Below are 22,254 nucleotides of genomic sequence, written 5' to 3'. Positions count from 1 at the left end.
TATTCAGGGTGTTACATTTACAGTTCCATTTACAAAACAGTAACTTGCTTTCAAAGAGATCATGTTCAATATTAATTTTCTCTCACTCTGTGTAACTTTTCGTACCAAGTTTTAATTTGATTTAAAGTACAATGGATATTTTAACTGCATGTCAGCCTATACAGGGCAAATTATGTAGCGTATATTGAAATTTAAAATTTATTCTTTATTTTTTTTTATAGAATCCGAAAATCGATTAATATAATAGAAAATATTATATTAAATGTTCTATTATAAAAAAACACAACTTTGATGTGTAACTTTTTATGGAGGCCCTATAAAAATCTATATATTTTTAAAAACTGCTCTAAATTAGGGTTTTTATAAAGGAAATTCCGGACAAGTGAAGTGAGAAATCCGGACAAAATCCGGACGTGTCAAAATATAAACCAAAAAAATATTCCCTTTCCAGAAGTGCACCAAAAGCGAAAAACTTAAGCGTCAAAGTATAGAAATGGGTACTTTCGAACATGCGCTGGTTAATTAGAACTGTACAGGGTGGCTCGAATTCGATGCTCATCATTGGGATTTCGGAAACCGTAAGAGATACAGGATTGGTTAAATGGAGGCAAAGTTGCGCATTTTGATGCTCAATAAAATGCCGTATTGCATTTTTATTTTTTATTTTTTTTTGCATAAAATATTCTGGTGGTGGAATTTTCTGTATGAAACGTCGGCAAATATCAAAGTGACTATATACAGGGTGGTCCGAATTGTATTCCGGAAACTTCGGCAGCATATTCTTCAGATAAAAATAGGTAAAAAAGTTCATATAAATGTATGTCCTAAAATGCTTAGTTTCGGAGATACAGGGTGCAGAAATTTCATTTTTATTTCGATTTTTTCCAAATAATTTCTGAAGTAACGTCAATATTTAGATGAAAATGGTGTCTGGGAGTTTTTTGTCATGAGAAATTTGATTTTGGAGTCAATATGACTCCTACTGGTAGAGGTCGCCACCTACATGTGTTTTAACTGTTTTGAAGCGTAATAACTTTTTGTCCGTACCTGTATAAAACTACCGAGGGAAAAATATACATCTCTGTGATTTTTTACGTAAAAACAATCTCTTTGTAAAAATCGCTACGAGCAACCGTTCTCAAGATATTTAGAATGGAAATAGTCAATACATGCCATTATTAACGAAAAATAAACAGGTTGAGTAGATATAGTTATTTCACTGAAATAATAAATTTGGGAAATTGTTATTTTTTTAAATTAATCATATTTGTTCTGCAAAAAAATGATGATAAAACAGTTTTTGTTGAACTTTTGGTACAAAAACAATTCAAATTTATGATCTCAATCTAATAACTATTTAGTCAATAACAGAGAACCATTACTCGTAACGATTTTTACCAAGAGACCTTTTTTACGTAAAAAGCGTCGTAAATGTATATTTTATTACTCAGTAGTTTTATATAGGTACGGACGAAAAGTTATTACTCTTCAAACCAGTTAAAAAATATGTAGGTGGTGCCCTCTACTAGTAGGAGTCATATTGACTTCAAAATCAAATTTCTCATGTCAAAAAACTCCCAGATACCAATTTTTATCCAAATATTGACGTTACTGCAGAAATTATTTGGAAAAAATCGAAATAAAAATGAAATTTCTACACCCTGTATCTCCGAAACTAAGCATTTTTGGACATACATCCATACGAACATTTTTACTTATTTTTATGTGCAGAATATGCTGCCAAAGTTTCCGGAATACAATTCGGACCACCCTGTATAGTGTTTTAAGAGTGATGAAAGGATTTAGTTAAATTGAAAAAAAAATAAGGTCCGTATTTAAAAAAAATAAGTTGATGATGGTCGCCAAAAGCCGAAACGTCAGAGTCAATATTTAATCACACAGAGTTATAGAGCAGAAAAAGTGGCCATGAATATGAATTTTTCACATTTTAAGTTATATTTACAAATAAAACCAGGAAATAACAGAAAACAAAATTGAACATTCCGATTTTTTTCGAATATATTCCGAAGTATTCGGAATTTTTCAAAATGCAATACAGCATTTTATTGAGCATCAAATTGCGCAACTTTGCCTCCATTTAACCGATCCTGTATCTCTTACGGTTTCCGAAATCCCAATGATGAGCTTCGAATTCGGTCCACCCTGTACTGTAGCATCCTAGACACTAAAATATTCAACAAAGTAACTGAGAAAATTAATTCAACTATAACTGGTGGTAAAATATTTTACTAAGTCAAATTGTTTTTGTGGTCAGGTTTCCCGTTTTTCAAAATCCGGGCCGGACCGTCCCGGACACTTTAGAATATGTCCGGGTAAATCCAGACGTATGGAAACCCCACTTTAAATTAATCTACATGTCCTCCTAAAAAGCCGTTTCAATACTGTTGTTCTTCTTGCTGTCTCTGCGTCGTATGAGAGGCGCCACCCGGTACAATTAGATTTTATGCTTATAAATTTATTCTAGAAACAAACCAAGAAAATGACAGCTCATTAAAAGTCATACTGAGGTATATCTCAAATAATTATATTAAAGCGTCAAAGATAATTAATTTTTATCTATGAATTTATAGGGATATAACCACCAAAGATAATAAACAAAAAGAAAATGAAGTTACTGGTAAGTAAAGCTTTCCCCTTCAAGTAAATTACATTTTTATTTATAATTTTTTTTAGAACCTCCTAAAGAAAGCAATGAATCGTCAGAAATCATGTCAAAGTATGTATATAATTTAATTTATGATATTTGTTTAATTATTTTTTCTCTTGCAGATACTTTCAGCACAATGAGCCGAAAAAGATCACCGGTTTGTTTAATTTATTCTTATTAAACTAAATCATAATATTTATTCCGATTTTTTAGTGCTCCCTGAATTAGTAATAAAGCTTGAAAGAATTCAGCTGGAGTAAGTAGCAAAGATATTTTTATAACATACAATTAACCAGGTTCCAAATATAATTTGTTTTTTCAAGGAAATTTATAAAGAGTTCCGCAAAGAGTGAATCCAGCGAGCAGGAAACATTAGGTTAGTAACTGAATGTATAGAAACGTTTCTATGATGGGAAATGTCGTAAAATATATAGAAATTCCTGTTAATGTTTTATAAGGGAGCTTAAGCTAAGGATATTTTACTATAACTTTTATAATGTTCAGAGTTTACAAATTTGAATATTTCAAGTTAAGGTTCTATTGAAAAGATTTCTACTTGAAATGATAAATACCTTATGATCGAAAAAAAACGGCGTCCAGTTGGCTGGGAAATGACAATCGATGACATTTCCCATATAAATTTACATATAAAATGACAGCGATCTTCATTTCATAGCCAACGCTGACGCCATTTTTTCTCGATCATACGGTACATTCTATGTATTAAATAAAATACCTAAAAAGTCCAATGAGTATTTCGCCACTGTAAGAAAATCTACAAAATAGAATAGTAATTTTTGTAAACACTGGCTGCGTTAATCCAACGGAGACTAATTGTCAGCCGTGGCTTACTAATAAACAAATTTTTCTAACGAACTGTCCTTTACTCTCCCCTTTTCCGAGGAGTGTTTCCGCTTTTACTTCCTCTGGAGCAAGTCTTTCGTGGAGCAGTCGATGTATCTCTGTACTTCTGCTCCACTAAGACCTACACTCAGAGGATCGTCTAGGCAACGAAAAGCACGCCTATGACGATTCTTCATTGTAAAAAACTACTCAATATATTAGGAGATAGGAACAAAGTGTCGCTAATATGGATACCGGGATATGTCGGCCTAGAGAGAAATGAACGTGCTGATTCCCTCGCCAAAATTGGTGCAGACTCGCTATTCGTGGGCAGAACCGACACTTCGCGTGCCAAAAATCTCGCAAGAGACAGGCTCTGTGAATGGGTTAGGGGTGCGACGTTTCGGAATAGAACATGCCAAGAAAATCCTAGCAGGACCATCCAAACGTAGAATAGGAGAACTCCTAAAGGCTGGTAGGTATGGAGCGTGTACGCTCGCTGCAGTACACACGGGCTACTGCCGGCTGAGATGACACCTACAGAGGATGGGACTGGTGGAAGACGCCGAATGCCGACTCTGTATGGAAGATGACGAAACAATGAAGCACGTTATGTGTATCTGCCCCACTGAGGGCAGGACCAGGTTTGAGGTGTTTGGCAAACCCACGCTAGACCTATCAGACCTAGGAGATATATCACCCTCGAACATAACGGCCTATGTTACGGCTGGGTGTTGAGGGTAAACTTTAATGCTCTTTTCTATCAAAGAGCTTGTAGAAACTGAGCCACAATAGGCTCTCGCGGAGTGGTGGGCCCCACCTGGGACCCACTCTTAGTCAATACAATAAATAATCATAATAATAATAATAACTTCCCTCCAGCACCTGACTAGGAGCTTCCCCACCAACGACAAGGTCTTGCATCTCCTAGGGGCAGCGGATACGGACTGCGGGACCTATCGCTTAAAAATCCCTAGCGTGTATGGGGGGCGATTAATAAACAAATCAAAAAGTGTAACCACACTTAACAAGAATTTGTGATATCCTTGTTCAAGGGTAGTACGAATTTATACTCAACTTAAATTCATATCTACGAATTCCAATCCTTTATAACCGCCGCGCGCCGCTTTAGTACTATTTTTACCATAAAAAGTAGATGCCTATTTTATTAAAAACAATTTGCTTTCTAATTTTTCAGATGAACTTCCAGAACTTAAAGAAACTCAAGTGCAGTCCAGGTAAATCAATATAATATCAAGTTATTCTGTGTTTTGCCACACACATCACACATACTGCGTTAATTTAAATGCTATATTTTTGAACTCTAAAATATCATGATTTTTGGATACCATATACAGGGTGTTTCAAAAAACATATACCATCTCTCGTGGGGAGATTTCTGACGTAAAAAGAAGATTTATTTTTCATATCAACATAGGTCCGATTCTGCTTTGTTTCGTAGCTAAAGGGCATTAAAATCTTCATTTTTTTTTCGATTTATTATAATTTTATACCAAGTGCTTTTAGCGATTTGAATGAAATTTTGAGGGTAAAAGTCATTATAAGTATCGCATTTTTTAATGCCAAAAAAGTGTCGACAGATTTACCAGGGGTTTTTCTAAAAAAAAACGTGCACCACGCACCACTGACTTTTTTCCTCTTGTAAAAATTGTGTAGGCTGTTTAATGTCGATTAAAAGTTAAAGATAAAAGTATATTGATATTCGATGAGATAAACGAAAAGATTTATTAATCACAATTAATAAAATTAAAATAAAATAATATATTATTTAAAAATAAAATTATTATTAAAATAAAATTATTTATTTAAACTAATTTATTGTTAAGTTTTATTCAAACTTAGAACACTGTATAGTGCTACCTACAGCAAATTCCTCAAAAATAATAGTATTTAAAATAATTACTTACTTATTTTTAAAAAGTCCTAACATCATATAACTTTAAAACTATGCATTTCCGCGCCCATGTTTATAGGAACTTTTTTCATATTTTTTGGTGAGGAATCAATGAGTATTTATTTAATTCTTTGACCAGTTAATGACAATAAAAGTTTTTAAAAGTTGCTATTTTAGAATTGAAGGGTCCACGGGGAAAACATGATAAGCACCATTTCACTAATTTTCTAGGAGAGCACGAGAGAGCACTGAACGGCTGGTGGTTGTCAGTTGTCAGGTTCTTTCCGTGTTTTCTATAGGTTTGTTCCAACCCGCCGCAGAACAGTCACCGAACGATCACGCTCGTGCGCAGTAATTCAGATGTGTTCCAACCGAGATTTGACGGTTATCGGACGATCCTATTTGCGTACCAAACTACCTTGGGATCGTTTAGTTACGATTTCAGGACGGTAATTTCGATACATGGTCCAAATTGAGAACTGTTTGGGTTGACTTGCGCATTAAAGCATATTGGCAGTGATTATCGATTTTTAAGAGCTGATTCTGGTCCGGCGTCCGGCTGATGCTTCTGTCTTGGTTATTTTTTACAAATTCGAATACGTGTGCGTTATACTTTTGCTTGTGAGTTTGTGTGGAGTAAATCGTTCGGAAACTTTAATTATTTTTTTTATTTATAAAATAATGTTCAAAGATTCTACCACTGTAATGAAATAACAGTACGAGTAAACTACGCATAACAGGATCATAAAAGAGAGGATAGGTAAGTGAGTTATAGTGAATATACAGTTGATACAACACTTACCAACAATTACTGGATTCTGATTCTCCATTTCAAGAATAATAATTATTATTATTGCAAATTGCAAACAAAAATAATAGGGTTATTTTATGAAATTCTAAACAAAAACAAAAAACCGATCGATACACTTTTGACAGTCCCGAAAACAATCCACAAAGCATTCCAACGTTGATACTTTTTGCACCGTCACGAAAGTCCGCGCATGCTAACAAAGTGCAAGAAAACCGATTCGAGTACGATTTCGAAACGATCCTGAAATACTGGTTGGATCAAACCTTATATTTTTACAAGGTATATATCATAGGATTTAACAACTTATTGGCCTGCAGAGTTTGTACATTTTGTAGGGACCAGTTAGACCAACTATAATATTGTAAAGTCCTAAAATTAAGAAATTGGCGCTTATCAAGTTTTTTCCCTGGACTTTGCGTTTATCTCATGAAGGAGACCGAAATCGACAAAAGTTTCGTTTCAACGACGCGCGACGGAGAGAACCGTACTCGGTACGATAACGCTTCTGCGCAGCGGAGAAAAGGCGTTCCAGCCACGAGAGAATCGTTTAGTGAACGATAACTTTTGCGTTCCAACAAGAATTGTCACCGATAATGAATCGATTCCGGGACCGTAATTTCGATACCAGCCTGAAAGCAAGAATCATAGGGACTGACCTGCGCATAAAAGTGTGTCAGCAGATTATTGATTTTTTCTGGACTTTAAATTCCTTTAGCCATTTATCTTTTTAATTTTGATAGTTTAATTATCTGTTGTTTTGACGACGTTTTGAAGCTTAAAGTTTTATTTAATGTTTATCGTACATTTATTTTAAATATTTCTCTATTTTTGAAGTATAATGAGTGACGAAGGTGACAGTGATATCGAGTCTCTGTTGGATACCAGCGAAAATGATTTGAACGAATGATTCAAACGTACAAATATAAGCTTTGTTCGGGTTCTTGTTATTACCGATTCTGAACCGTCCTAGAACTCTGCAGCGCATGCGCAAATGAAATAATGTATTCATATTTCCTTCTGCGCATACGCATCACGGTTCTAGGACGGTTCAGAATCGGTAATAAGAGAAACCCGAAGTGAGCTATAACTAAATCTCCCCACCAATTTATTAATTGTCTTATAGTGTATAGTTCACGTAAATACCGTACGATCGAAAAAAACAGCGTCCAGTAGGCTAGGAGGGTCAAGTTTCGTTTAGCCGAAATCTGTTAAAAAAGAAAAAAAAATATTTTTTGTCATTTAGGTACCTCAGGGTGTATATTACTGAAAAAATTTTGCCGCGGAAATGCGTCACCATTTTTTGAATGCAGTTTAAAAGTAACGAAATGACATACATGAAAAATTAATGTTATTTCATATTTTACACGTCTTTGTAACAACTAATACGAAAATGAAATTCCGCGGAAATGCGCTGTTGCCATTTTTTGAATACGGTTTAGAAGTAACGAAACGAGTTATATAAAAAATAAATATTATTTTATATTGTAGACTTATTTTTAAGTACCGATACAAAAATGAAAATCCGCGGAAATGCGTTGTTTCACCACTATGCAGTGATCTTCTTCCCGACCTTTGACACAGATCAATGAATAATATCTATTCTTATCAACTTAATATCGCTATGGTCAATAAATGCGAAAATTTAAAAAAAAATGTCAATAAAGCATAAAAATAACAACTAAATCAAACCAAACCAAACCAACTAAACCCACTACAACCAAACCCAATAAAAACAACCAAATCAAACCAAACCAACTAAAACCAAACCGAAAGTATGTAAAAAAGTTGAGAATACTATGGAAAACTTCGAAATATTAAAGATTTTCCATTATACCGCCCTTATGATAAATTTCCGCGGAAAAAATTATATAGAGAAATTATACCAAATTATTAATCAAACAAAAATACGTATTTTATCTTCCTATCACATTTCAGCACTTCTAAACCCGGAAAAATCAATGAAAATTATTGTGATAAAAATATATTTTCGAATAAAAATTAGTTCACATCGTTATATTAAATATTTTTACGTCATTCTATAATGAAAAAAACTATTAAAAACACCGTAAGGTTTTAAATTTTAGTTAATAATAGAAAAAAAATTGGAGCCGGATGGCACGTATAGTCGCCCATCCGCCCATACTAAAATATGTTAATATCTCTAAAACTGCGACTTTGACTGATTTTGATGTTTTTACAAATTTTGTTGCAAATATTATTCCTAATCTTAATTTGACAACCGCGTTTCGCTAGCTACTGTAATTTTGGAGTTACGATTTTTTAAAATTTTTAACCCCCTCCCATACCCCCTTACCAACCCCCTACCCCCACCAAAAGCTAATAGCCAGCTTCTCGGGTGCCACAGTATTTTTGTGCCAAATTTGGTTAAAATCGGTTCAGCGGTTTTTGAGTTATCGTGTTACAGACGGACAGACAGACACCATGAAAATATTTTGTATTTAGGTCATTTATGACCCAAGTAACTAATTTTGAGTGAAATTAAAAAAACTTTTTTTTTGCCGATCCTAATAGCCTACCATACCTATTGGTATGGTCGGCTAATTAAAAATTCGAGTTTTCTAAAAAAACGAATTTCCGCGGCAAAAATCAAATTATGTACCTAGTGCTAGTTTTCTTGTATAGAATCATCCTATAAACCGATATTCTATGTAACTGATTTCGGCTGAACGAAACTTGAGCCGGCTTGGAATTGATGGTCATTCTCCATATAATTTTACATACAAAATGACAGCGATCTTCATTTCATAGCCATCGCTAACGTCGTTTTTTTGGATCATGCGGTATATTACTCATTTTGAACCCCATAGATAATAAAAATCGTATAAAAAACTTCTAATAAATCTAACCCTTAAGGTACATTCAGGCTGAGAGCGTCGAGCGTCGCGTCGCGTGTCGAAATGGAATCAATTCACTCAACTTAAATTAGACCGTTCAGGCAGACAGCGTCGCGTTTGGTGTTGCGCTAGCATCCGCTGAGCGTCGGGGTTCGAGTTCAATGGGGCGGACGCGACGCAAACGCGACGCTCTCAACCTGAATGTACCTTTAGATCTAACCAATAACAATAACAAAAAATAAGGTTATGAATTGGATTCCAGCGTAAGGATGGCGTAAGGCGCCACAGCGGCCAGGGCGAATTCTAAAATCGATTCCCAAACAGTTCCAACTGCATTTAATTTCGGTATCGTAACAGGGGTGCAACTTTGTTCAAGTTAGCAACCGATCGTTTAGAAGCGATGTCCAAACCAGATCGGTACTATGTTCATTGCAAAACTATTGTCGCTCAAATGCTGCAAAATATGGTATCACTATCACACTCTTGCACACGTGTCTAGACTGTCGCCTCGCCACAAAGCGAGAAATCAGAATATCGCTACGAATCGATGTTGCTACTGAACATAGTGCCTCAAGTTACAAATTACTTTACTATTGCTTTGAAACATGAACAAAGTTGCACCCCAGAACTGTCCAAGTCGACACATGCGCACAAATTCAATCCCGGCGATACCAATAACCGTTCTAGAACGGTCCTAATTTCTGCGTTGGAACAAAGCTTTTAATATCAAGAGACTATTTTTTATCGGCATTTAACGGTCTACACGATTTTACTAACAAGAGAAAAAAGTCAACAGCGCACATATTTTTTTAGAAAAATATTTTTCAAGAATGTCAATATTATTGTATAATTACGTAAGGAAGAAATTTGAAAACTTAACACATAAAATTTAATATAAACAGTATTTATTCAAATGAAACTATCTTTCTTGTAATAAAATAACTATTTTTTTCAACAACTACATTACAATAAAGAAATAAAATCGACTATTTGTAAAATAATTAATATTTTAGGGACAAAGAGGAAGATGATTTAAAATTAAAGGCAAACGAATCTACTGGTTTGTTAAGTGTTTCATTGAAATATTATGATATTAATACCATATTTTTTAGGTAAAATTAAAAGAACTATTAAATCGAAAAGAAAGTATGAAACTAAATCAAAGTAAGCGTAAGTAGTTTGAATATTAGCAAATTATAATATATATTTCGTTGTAGGGGTGTTAATAAAAATGTAAATATTACACGTATAAAATCTGCTATAAAAGATATGGATAAAATTCAAATCGCTTCTTCATTACCATCACAAAGGTCGAAGAAAGTTTATCCGACTGAAAGTTTTAAATCACCAAATATAGTAATGGTATAGACAGTTTTAGTTTTCGAAAATAGTAGAATAATTTTAGAATATTCAATTTTTGTTTTAGAAACGGCCTTCGTTTAGTCATATAATAATATCTACCAAAGCTCAAGTGCATGATACCGGTACTAAAGGTAAATAATACATTCGTTTATATTAATATACAGAGTGCTACAAATTCGGAGTACGAGCATTGGTGTCTCGATAACCATAATAGATACGAATATGGTTAAATTAGAACAAAGTTGCGCTTTGAGATGTTCACAAAGATGACATCAAAAAAGTTTTAAAAATTTCAAGGATTGCAAAGTTTTTTGGAAAAAAACAGATTTTTTTTGAAAATCAATACCTCTGTCGATACTTTAGAACTCGGTTTCCTGAGTACAATGATATGTCACACTTTATACTTTTTTGTTTTGTTTTGGGTACCTTAACACAAACAACAAAACTATTTAATTATTTAAAATAATTTCAAGTCCGATTCTGTTTTTTTTAATTATTTAATCTGATTATATTTATCCCAACAATATTGAATTAAATTAATGCTAATTAATATTGAATAAGGAAATCGGGCCAATTGAAAGATTCAAATAAATAATATCCAGGTCAGCAATTTAATGACATTGTTTTTAACTTTTCTGTTGTGAATTTGAAATCTGAGCATAATATTAATCGTAGTTATTATAAATAAATCAACTTCTACAAACTAGTTTCTAATGCTCTACATGTTTGAAATGGTTACCACCCTTCCTATATTGCACACATTTATTATTCGTTCAATTTTATTTATAGCTCTTTGAACATATCTTCTTATACTTCCGAATGCATTTTGTACTCTTTATTGTAAATGTTGAAAAATATTGATTTCACTTACAAATGACGTCAAATAATTCCCCCCCCCCCCCTTGGCGACAGGTCCAGGAACCTCGCTGGCCATTATACTACTCTACCATTTCCAATCCATTTTCCGGGAAAATGATTTAATTGTTTATATCATATTTGTATTATTTATTTATATTATTTTTAATTTATATTGAATTTGATTTTAAGTATTCAATGTTTTACCCCACGTCATTGTTAAGTTTGAAGGCCTATCAATATTGTAACAATGAATAGATTTAATATTAAAAAAACAGAGCCGGACAAGTTGGCCACTGTATCTCACAAATTATATCAGCTAATTTAATTGAATTTAATCAGATAGCCCTAATAAAGTGGCTATTAGAATGTCCAATTATTTTTTTGATTTTTTAAAAAGTAACCGTTTTCTCAAAAAACTCAGAAATCCTTGATATTTTTTTAAACTTTTTTGATAGCATGTTGGCAAACATCCCAAGACGCAACTTTGCCCCAATTCAACTATCTTCGTACTTCGTATCTATTACGGTTTCCGAGATACCAATGCTCGTACCTCGAATTTGTAGCACCTTGTATATTTTAAAGACTAATATCTCTTTTAGAAATGTTAAAAAATACAAAAAAATCAGTTCAAAAAGATTCAGAAGTTCAGACCCAAGAAAGTCTAAGCCAAAAAATTCAGTCTGCCGATATATTATCTAATAAAATGTAGTATTTGTATTAATTAATATATATGCAACAAGGCTATTTATATTTTTTTAAGTAGCAAAAATCATGATATATTTGAAGAGAATTCTAAGAAGATTGTTAAAGAATCATCTGCAGACCCTATAAACCAACAAAATAAAAATCAAAACCAAAACAATGACAAACTAGTCGACGAAAATATTAAAAAGGGCGAAACATTACTCCCCTCAGTTTTGGACACTTCTAGAATTATAGAAAATAGAGATGTTCATTATTCATCGGTAAATGATAAAAAGTAATTTATTGATATACATATACAAACAACATAATTCAATTTTTAGGAACTCCAAGTACAAGAAATCTGTGAAATTAGTACTGAAGACGAAGTTCACTCAGAAAGTACAAAGACAATTTTATTAAATATACAGGGTCCGGCAATAGTTAGGCCTGTTCCAAACACCGGAACACCGGTGTTGGGCTGACACCGGTGGCCAAATATAGACTATCCGGAGTTCCGGTGTCAACGCCGACACCAGTGTTAACACCGACACCGGTGTTGATACCGACACCGGTGTTGACACCGACACCGGTGTTCATCTCGACATCGGTGTTGGTCCTGGACACTGGTGTTCATCTCGACACCGGTGTTTGGTAAACGGGTTAAAGAAGAAATAATGTTAATTAATAAGTTGAAAATAAACCTGATAATAACAATGTCGTATCGGTGCTTGTTTTTATCGTTTATTAAAGCGCACCGACTTTAACTTAAAGCTTTCAAATTTAAATATATTTTTTTTGCCAGACTAATGACAGACTAATTACTAAAATAAAGTGGAAGCGTCAGATAAACAACTATAAAGTAAAAAATTGTTTGATCAAAAACAAATAGAAAACAAAACAAAACATAAAGAAACAAAAATTCGTAGCTGTAAAATACACTAAGAAATATTACATTAAAAAAATCGGCATCATCGACATCGACACCGGTGTTCATCGCGATACCGGTGTTGAAATAAACATCGGTGTTGAGATAAACACCGGTATCGAGATAAACACCGGTGTTGATATAAACACCGATGTTGTAGATGAACACCGGTGTCAGTGTTGACACTAGAGATGAGCGATATTTCACGAACTGTGATTTTTTCACTGATATTTAAAAATCACATATCACGATCGTTACTTTTTCTGCGAAGAAAGCGTGAGTTGATATGTGATTTTCACACTATGCAAACGAGCAAAAATTCGACAGACTTGTTTATCCGTTAAGTATTTAATATAACATAAACAAAATGGAAATACCGATACCGATTACCATTGCCGGCCGCCTCGCTTTCGTTTAATATCGCTTTTTTTAAAACTGTAAGCGGTGATGGTACATTTTAAGTATGTTGTCAATCTTGAACTTATTGATGTAAATTTGATACTAATATATACTACAATAATTAATGATTTAACGTTTTAAGTACGGATTGTACGAATACTCGGCTAAATCTTTGATATTTGAGATCAATGCAATAAAATTATTTATTTTTTGAGGTTAGAAAAACAATTATTCTTAAATAAACAAAAAAAACCGCGACCTTGTTGAACACGGCATGTAGCCGATAATAAATGCAACTTGACTGAATACTGGATAGATGAATCAAACCTAAACTTGTTCGTCTCAAATCTAAAAAAAAGTATAAATAAACACGTATATTACACACGCGTATTACGCCTTAATTGGGAACGGGGCAACGGGGACGGAGCGACAAGACTTGTTATTTTTGTTGAAACTGTGATCACATCACGTTTAAAAATCACTGATATTAAAAAATCACAGTAACAAATAACAGTGTGATTAAAAAATCACGATATCACTCATCTCTAGTTGACACCGGTACACCGACTGAAACACCGGTGGTCATCAACACCTATAGTAAACGCCACGAATGTTTGGGAGTGATTCATCGGTCGCTACCATGTGAACTAATCTGTTCAAGGTTACATAAAACTTAATTCCAGTGCCGTGGTGTTTCAAGTCATATAATAATCAATATATAATCTGTTGTAATTTGTTGTTTTAACTGTCAAAGTCTTCTCAAAACATATATTTGATTACAAATATAAAATGGAATGCTCCATTGGTCGCACTGCAAGCACACCAATGGACTGACGCACAAAAACGAATCAATCAAAGAAACGCGATATAGTATCGTCCTTTGTCAATCACGTTAACATTTTAGAATAAGTAGGAGGAGCGCAGGCAGATGATTAGACCGGGCCTTTAAAAACTTACGTCTGCGGTAAAAATTTACGTTTTCAATGTAAAAATGATAGCGCGCGTGTCGATTCTAACTTCATCAAGCGATGAATCACTCCCAAACATTCGTGGCGTTGACTTTAACACCGGTGTTCAAATCTCAACACCGAACAGGTTTAGGCAATAGTTCGTCGGGCGTCTGTAGCTCCTAAAATAAAAAACTTGCGAATTTTGTTGCAAAGAAAACCTAAATTATGTATAGGATGTATTTCAGGAAAATAATTTAACCTCTACAGGGTGACTCAAAAAAGTGTGAGTGGATCAAGACGATTTTTTTTAAATGGAACACCCTGTATATTATTACATGTTTGGCTTCCTTTCTGATCACTTTACATAATCTTAAGATATTTTTAAATAAGTTTTGATAGTTTCAGAGATATTAATAAATAAATAACAAAAAATATTTGTTTCAGCCTTTTTTAAAAAAATATTAAAAATACAAGAACTCTCCTGAAATCAACACTATATTAGGTGTTTACTTTAGATGGTCTGTACTTACTTTCCTATAAATATCGTAATCTTAAATCATACAGGGTGTTCAAAATTCTACGCCAACCTTTCTAAAATATAAAATAATTTTTCTTTGTAATTTAAATGGAACACCCTTTATATTATCCTTTTAACAGATGGAGAATTAAAAAAATGAACATTTTTTGAATTTAGAGTATTTCAAAATTTTTAACGGCTTCGCAGATACTCGCGATATTATTTCATATGGCTCTTTCAACGGTAAAATACGAGAGAAAAATCACTGGGTGGCTTTGATAAAAATTTACTGTGGAAAATGCCATATGAGATATAAAACCGCGAATATCTGCGAAACCTTTAAAAATTTGGAAATACTCTAAATACAATAAATGTTCCTTTTTAATTCTTCAACTAAAAAAATCTTCTTACTAAAAAAATAATATATAGGGTGTTTAAAAAAACAAACAAAATTTATTTTATATTTTAGAAAGTTTGGCGTAGAATTTTGAACATCCTGTATGATTTAAGATTACGATATTTATAGCAAAGTAAGTGCAGACCATCTAACATAAGTACATAATATACATAGTTTTTATATCAGGACAGTTCTTGTATTTTTAATAATTTTTTTAAGAAAGGCTGAAAAATATATATTTTTTATTTATTTATCTCTGAAACTATCAAAACATATCTACTCATATCTTAGGATTAAGTATAGTGATCTGAATGAAAGCTAAATATGTAATAATATACAGGGTGTTCCATTTAAAAAAATTCATCCCGATCCACTCACACTTTTTTGAGCCACCGTGTAGAAGTTCAAATATTTTCCTGAAATACATCCTAGTACATACTTTAGGTTAGCACTTAAACAAAATTCCCAATTTTTTATTCTAGAAGCTACAGATGCCGGACGCACTATTGCCGGACCCTGTATACACTTTGATGCAAAAATCGCAACGGAATTTTTTTTCGTCGAATTTAAGTCTTATATATATTTTTTTAGCGCTATTTTCATGATTTTTTTAGCAAACTGTATAAAAATATATAATTTTTTTTTAAAAAAACAGCAGGTTTAGTCGTGACTGACTAAGAAAAAACTCAAAATTTAAGTGAGGATGCAGTCAATAATCACCACGTAGGCTAATAAAACGACTTTTCAAATTTGTCAAACTTCCGAGAATTTTATTCCCATCATCAGGACAGTTTGAATGAATCAATTCACAAAACAACATCCTCTGCACAATAAGGCCTTAAATACTAACATCATAGAACATTGGATTCACAAGGAAAAAACTTATGATAAATGAAATTTCCTTGTTAATCCAATGTCCTATGATCTTAGTATTTAAAGGTTTATTGTGCAAAGGATGTTGCTTTGTTTATTGACTCATTCAAACTAGTAGTAAAGTAGTTTTATTAGCCTACGTCGTGGTGATTATTGACTGCATCCTCACTTAAATTTTGAGTTTTTTCTCAACTTTTTTTTATACATTTTAGTATTTGACTTATTATTATACAGGATTAATCGAAGGGTTGTTTTTTACCATAATTTTAAAGTAAGTAGTGCAATAATTCATTTTTTTTTGAATTGTATGATTTGTATTGTGTATTTTTTATTATTTGTATGTTTTTTGTGCTTTTGTTTGTTGTGTAAATGCTTTGTCGTTGAAGCTATTTTGGCTTTTTGCACAATAAAGCGTTATTTATTTATTGTTTATTTATAATTTTGTTAGCAAATTTTCTTAAATCATTATTATCGCGCTTATGCTAGTTTGTTTTTTGGCTCATGTACGGGTTAATTTTTAAGAGTGTAATGAACTTCTCACTATCATTTTGCAATTTTTCCAATTATCATTACTTATTGATGATATTTTGCAACATGACGAGGTGTCTTTGGTGACTTTTGCATACTACTATGAACTGGCCAACATGTTCGTCAGTTCTAAACTCTATAGAATACGTTTGGGACATGCTTGGCAGGAGGTTTAGAGGTTGCGAAGTAGCACCAGCTTCGTTAAATGAACTTCTCTTGGTTTTAAACGTTATTTTTTAATTTAGTATATAATACAATAGCCACTAAAGACACATCGTTATATTAAAAAATAATATCAAAAAGTAATGATATTTGAAAAAATGCAAATTGTTGGTGGCAAGTTCACTTCGCTCGTAAACATTAGCCAAGGCATATCTCGACGTGAGACAAAACCCAAAATGCTCAGAAGACATGGTTCTAACCGGAAATTAATAATTTAGGCAAATTTGCTGACGAAATTATTGCACGGGGTGTTTTAAAATTGGGGTAAAAACAACCCGATAAACCTCGATAAACCCTGTATAATAAGCCAAACACTAAAGTTTATTATAAATTGAGTTTACGAATTGTTGGTATATTTATATACAATTTACTAAAAAATTCAAGAAAATTGATCTAGAAATAAAAAAATAGGTATATAAAAATATAAATTTGCCAAAAAAAATCCTTTGCGTTTTTTTCTTTCTAAGTGTATTATAATATTATTTTTAGAAATACAAAATAGATTCAATGTAGGCCAGATAACTGATTCGTTCCAAAACAGATCTCAGGAAAACATTGTGACCAGTTCTAATATTTCCCATGACAATATATATAATCAGAGAGTAACTGTAGCAAATGATAACGAAATTGATTTAGTACCAAGTCAAGGAACTACTGTTGATATGGAATACTCCCATAATGTGCTAAATGAATCGAGCGATTCAATGAAAACTGAAGTATTTAGACGACATAATGTAAATTGTTAAAAAAATGCTCAACTTTTTTTATACCATATTTTTCTCTTAGGAACCAGTAAAGAAAAATGTTGTACTACAAGCGAAAAAAAGATTGGCCGAGGTGGACGGTGAGTTTATATTGTTGTTATATGTTTTTGAAAATGAAAAAAACCCTTATGTAAAAGTGAAGGATATTTAAATGAACCTAGTACCATAGTTTCTCGATAAAAGTATAATTACTTACAAGGTATTACTTTTAAATCTTTTATGTATTATTTGGAACGTTTGAAATTGTTTAAAAAATTATTTGTGGTATTTGAAAAAAAATAGCATGTTCTATTCAGAGTAAAAATGAATTTTTGTGCCTCGCTTGTATACCAAACGTCCACTCCACAGCCTCGCCACAAAAAGTATCATTTTTACTCATAATAAAACAATATACTATTAGTTTGCCCTTATATCGCTAAAAAATTGTGACGTCCGGATTTTGTCCGGATTTTTCGGAAGACTTGCCCGGGGTGGATAAGTTTTCATCTGGTAACCCTATTCATATTTTCCATATCTATTGATTAATCATCTTCAACAACTAGTTAGGGTCAGCTGAAATAGTTTGGGCTTCCGTGCACGCATATCTGGAGCTAAACAGAAACAGTTTCCATCCCAATCGATAAAGCTAATTGGGGTAATCTCACTGACCCCAACGCCTCTTAAGAGATTTTATTCTCAATAATCGATCGATAAACTCATAACTCATATCAACACAAAACCATAGAATATTAGCTCTGTAACAAAACAACACTCTCAGATAGCCGTCTATAAACTATAAACAGACTGCCTCGCCCGCAGTACCGGTGCTCAGATACCAAATTTTACCTAATTGTAAATATTTGCATTATCTGTCAATGAATCTTACTATTGTTCTTAGTCGTCTTTGAAGTGTACAGGGTGGGTCAAATTTGACGCTTTTAAATGGAAACACCCTTTTCTATATGGGACAGACAAAAACTAATATCGGTGTCTGGAGCTAAATTTTTGTGAAAAACATGATGGTAAAAACCGCATATGGATATCTGTTACCGTTTCGGAGTTATGGGGTGTTTTTCAAAAATATGCATTTTTAACAAATCGCTGTAACTTTTTTGCTATGGAAAATTTTGTACTTTTATGAAAACATTTCCAAAGTACCTTTTCACGTAGAATTTAATTGTTTAAGTATAATTTTTTTAAAATTAATAATTTAAGAATTATCAACACACAATTTGATTTTTTATATAGGATACCCTGTATATTTTTAATTTATTGAAAAGAATTTAAAATTACCTTTCCAAAAATATAACACACTTGATATTTTGCTCGATTCCTCTTCGAGATATAGAGTATATAAAAATTCCCCCGCTTTAAACAAGTAGGCTTTGAACGGCACCGGCTGTAATGCAAAAAAATTCTAGCTGCGAGCATTGAGCATCAATTAAAACGAAAATAATATTTGCTATGAGAGATGCAGAATTTTATAACAATTTAAAATATATTTAACCAACATCAACACATTTAAACTATGTCTAATAACAATAAAAACAAATAGCAAACCAAGACATGAGATTTTGCTACAGGTGTTGGTTACCGTGTTCTGTTATGGACAGACGGGGCAGTTTTTGAACATTTCTCGCGGAATTAATTAACTCAGTGGAGGCGAAAGATACCCTCACATAACTGCTAAGTATTTTTAATTCTTGTCTAGATTATACGGAAGAATAAGGAACCTTTATTCTTCCGCAAATATATTCATAGGATTAGATCCATGGGTACTAAGTCAGGCGGCCTCGACGGCCAACGGCTGGGATCTTGGTTAGCTATTCAATTATTCTTGAAATTGGTTGCAAAAATTTGCTGATAACTTCAGCGTTCAGAGGCGATGCGTCGTCTTGCTGGAAAAATATGTTTTCAAGTTCCATCAGGGGCATATCATCAATAAGGGGTCCAAAGCCTACTAGTTAAAAGTGGCGAACTTTTAAAAATTCTGTATTTCGAAGGGGATTATAACAAAATATCAAGTGTGCTATATTTTTGGAAAGGTAATTTTAAATTCTTTTTAGTTAATTAAAAATATAAAGGGTGACCCAAATAAAAAATCAATTTTTCTGTTGATAACTCTTAAATTATTAATTTAAAAAAAATTATACTTAAGCCATTAAATTCTATGTAAAAAGGTGCTTTGGAAATGTTTTCATAGAAATACAAAATTTTCCATAGCAAAAAAGTTACAGCTATTTGTTAAAAATGCACATTTTTGAAAAATACCCCGTAACTCTGAAACGGTAACAGATATTGATGTGCGGTTTTCACTATCATGTTTTTGATGAAAATTGAGCTCCAGACACCGATATTAGTTTTCGTCTATCTCCTATAGAAAAGGGTGTTTCCATTTAAAAGCGTCAAATTTGACCCACCCTGTACAGTTCAAATCTGTCAGATATCGTTGCGTGTAGGGTCCTTTAAGACACCTTACTTCAAAGACGACTAAGAACAATAGTAAGATTCATTGACAGATAATGCAAATATTTACAATTAGGTAAAATTTGGTATCTGAGCACCGGTACTGCGGGCGAGGCAGTCTGTTTATAGTTTATAGACGGCTATCTGAGAGTGTTGTTTTTTACAGAGCTAATATTCTATGGTTTTGTGTTGATATGAGTTATGAGTTTATCGATCGATTATTGAGAATCATTTCGTCATTTAAAAGCGTCGAATTTGACCCACCCTGTACAGTCCTTCGATTCAGTCGTAATCTCGGGGGTTTCGATAAAGATCTCATCTAAGATATGAGATCTGCGATCTGTCAACATGCTGAATATTTTTAATTGTACAGACCATTGATTTGGCCAGGACTGTACTAGACTATAGACTGAATAAATTATCTTCGATTCAGTTCAAATCTCAACGTGTAGTGGCGGTTTCGATAAAGATCTCATCGAAGAGATAAGATCTGCGATCTTTCAACATGCTGAATATTTTTAAACGAACAGACCACAGATTTGGCCGGAACTGTACTAGACTATAGACTGAAGAAATTATCTTTTATAAAATCTGAAGGTTTAGTGTGAAACGATCGCTATCGATTTGGTCTTAATGCCGGGTCCAGACCAAGCAGACAAAACAACTACAAGACAGAAACATTCATGTTTTACGACAAAATTGCGACAAATCCAATACATTTCAGCGACATTTTTGTCTCATTTTTGTATTGTTTCAAAATTCGAAGACTTTTCAATGTCCCGTCTCGAGTGAGTAAAGATCAAAGTGTCAATGTTTTGTTCGTATATTTTAGGACAAGCTGTCGGCGTACTGTGGATGGCGTGTGCTGCCAACAGTAGTTGTTACCAGTGAAATCACACATGGTTAATAAAACTTTGTTGTACTTTTGTTCTTGCGGTGTCAAGCTTCTCTTGTCAGAAGTTTGTCTTGTTTTTGTCTCAAAATCGTGTTTACTTTTTGACGCCTTGGTCTGGACCCGGCATAAGATCTGAATTGTACGATTTGGCATACAGATCATATCGTTGCGTGTAGGGCCTCTTTAAATCTAGAAAGGGTCCTACACGTAGTAATATGTGAGAGATTTGAACTGTACAGTTCATCGGTTCAGTTCAAATCTCAACGTGTAGTGGCGGTTTCGATAAAGATTACATCGAAGAGATAAGATCTGAGATCTGTCAAGATGCAATGAATATTTTTAACTGAACAGACCACATATTTGCTCGGGATTGTACTAGACTATAGACTGAAGAAATTATCTTTTATAAAATCCGAACGTGCTGTGTTCACTATCGATTTGATCCTAAGATCTGAACTGTGCGATTTGGCATGCAGATCATACATCGGTAGGGCTCCTTTAAGTCTAAAAAGTGCCCTACACGTAATGATATTTGAGAGATTTGAACTGTACAGTACTTCTATTCAGTTCAAATCTCAACGTGTAGTGGCGATTTCGATAAAGATCTCATCGAAGAGATAAGATCTGAGATCTGTCAACATGCAATCGTTTATCGATTTGATCTTAAGATCTGAACTGTGCGATTTGGCATGCAGATCAAATCGTTGCATGTAGGTACCCTTTAAGTCTTAGCATTACTAGGTAAGTCGAGGATTTTTAAAAAGAATGCATATTTTGAATTTTAAGAGTGGACAATAATAATATATTGTTTTATTTAAACGTTTCAAATAATATACAAAGATTTAAAAGTAATACCTTGTAAGTAATTATATATTAATATATCGAGAAATATGATTACGCTCTTTGAATTTGACACTTCATCAGAGATCTATGGTCAGAGACTGTATGTCAGTTTAATAATATATTTTCTAACTTTTATGCTTAGGTGTAAAAGTGCTTTCCTTCTATACCTAAGCTTTAAAATGATTTTTTTATGTTGTCAATCAATTGTCAATCACGTCGCAAAAATGAATGCTGTTGTGCCGTTTGAAATAATAACTATTATTATAACGAACTTGTTTTCCAAGTTTACACTTAATTTTTTAGAAATTCGAGTATCCAAGAAATCTGAAAAAGATGAATTGCTGGAAGAGTTGATAAAATGGGATGTCGATATCAGGGAAACCTGGAAAAATCCTAATAAGAGAAAGACAAATAAAGATAGTAAAGCACCAGTAAAAAAGAAAAGAAGGACATTTTTCGATCCAACCGATCTTTCTTACTTAGACCAGCGTATGTAAGGA

General features: G+C 33.1%; 1 protein-coding gene across 8 annotated transcripts in view; it reads left to right on the top strand.

Annotated features, from left to right (window-relative positions):
• LOC115874362 (DNA repair protein RAD50-like) overlaps nucleotides 1–22,254 on the top strand; it is an 81,323-nt gene that overhangs the window by 50,793 nt on the left and 8,276 nt on the right. For 6 of the 8 annotated variants that reach the window (XM_030889500.1, XM_030889498.1, XM_030889501.1 and 3 more), the window contains 17 exons: nucleotides 2,486–2,528; nucleotides 2,592–2,638; nucleotides 2,695–2,737; nucleotides 2,791–2,825; nucleotides 2,882–2,924; nucleotides 2,992–3,044; nucleotides 4,710–4,749; nucleotides 10,106–10,152; nucleotides 10,205–10,256; nucleotides 10,310–10,454; nucleotides 10,519–10,585; nucleotides 11,912–12,017; nucleotides 12,073–12,277; nucleotides 12,338–12,395; nucleotides 17,297–17,541; nucleotides 17,594–17,651; nucleotides 22,058–22,243. In XM_030889500.1, the coding sequence (XP_030745360.1) occupies nucleotides 2,486–2,528; nucleotides 2,592–2,638; nucleotides 2,695–2,737; nucleotides 2,791–2,825; nucleotides 2,882–2,924; nucleotides 2,992–3,044; nucleotides 4,710–4,749; nucleotides 10,106–10,152; nucleotides 10,205–10,256; nucleotides 10,310–10,454; nucleotides 10,519–10,585; nucleotides 11,912–12,017; nucleotides 12,073–12,277; nucleotides 12,338–12,395; nucleotides 17,297–17,541; nucleotides 17,594–17,651; nucleotides 22,058–22,243 (1,473 nt within the window). The remainder of the gene's footprint in view (nucleotides 1–2,485; nucleotides 2,529–2,591; nucleotides 2,639–2,694; nucleotides 2,738–2,790; nucleotides 2,826–2,881; nucleotides 2,925–2,991; nucleotides 3,045–4,709; nucleotides 4,750–10,105; nucleotides 10,153–10,204; nucleotides 10,257–10,309; nucleotides 10,455–10,518; nucleotides 10,586–11,911; nucleotides 12,018–12,072; nucleotides 12,278–12,337; nucleotides 12,396–17,296; nucleotides 17,542–17,593; nucleotides 17,652–22,057; nucleotides 22,244–22,254) is intronic. The other 2 variants (XM_030889496.1, XM_030889497.1) reach the window with 2 other exon arrangements.

The sequence above is a fragment of the Sitophilus oryzae genome, unplaced genomic scaffold (genome assembly GCF_002938485.1).
Source record: "Sitophilus oryzae breed Bouriz unplaced genomic scaffold, Soryzae_2.0 scaffold_1274_pilon_pilon, whole genome shotgun sequence".
NCBI classification, from domain to species: Eukaryota; Metazoa; Arthropoda; class Insecta; order Coleoptera; family Curculionidae; genus Sitophilus; species Sitophilus oryzae.
The sequence above is the reverse complement of the archived record's forward strand: the minus strand, read 5'-3'. Positions and strand labels throughout refer to the sequence as shown.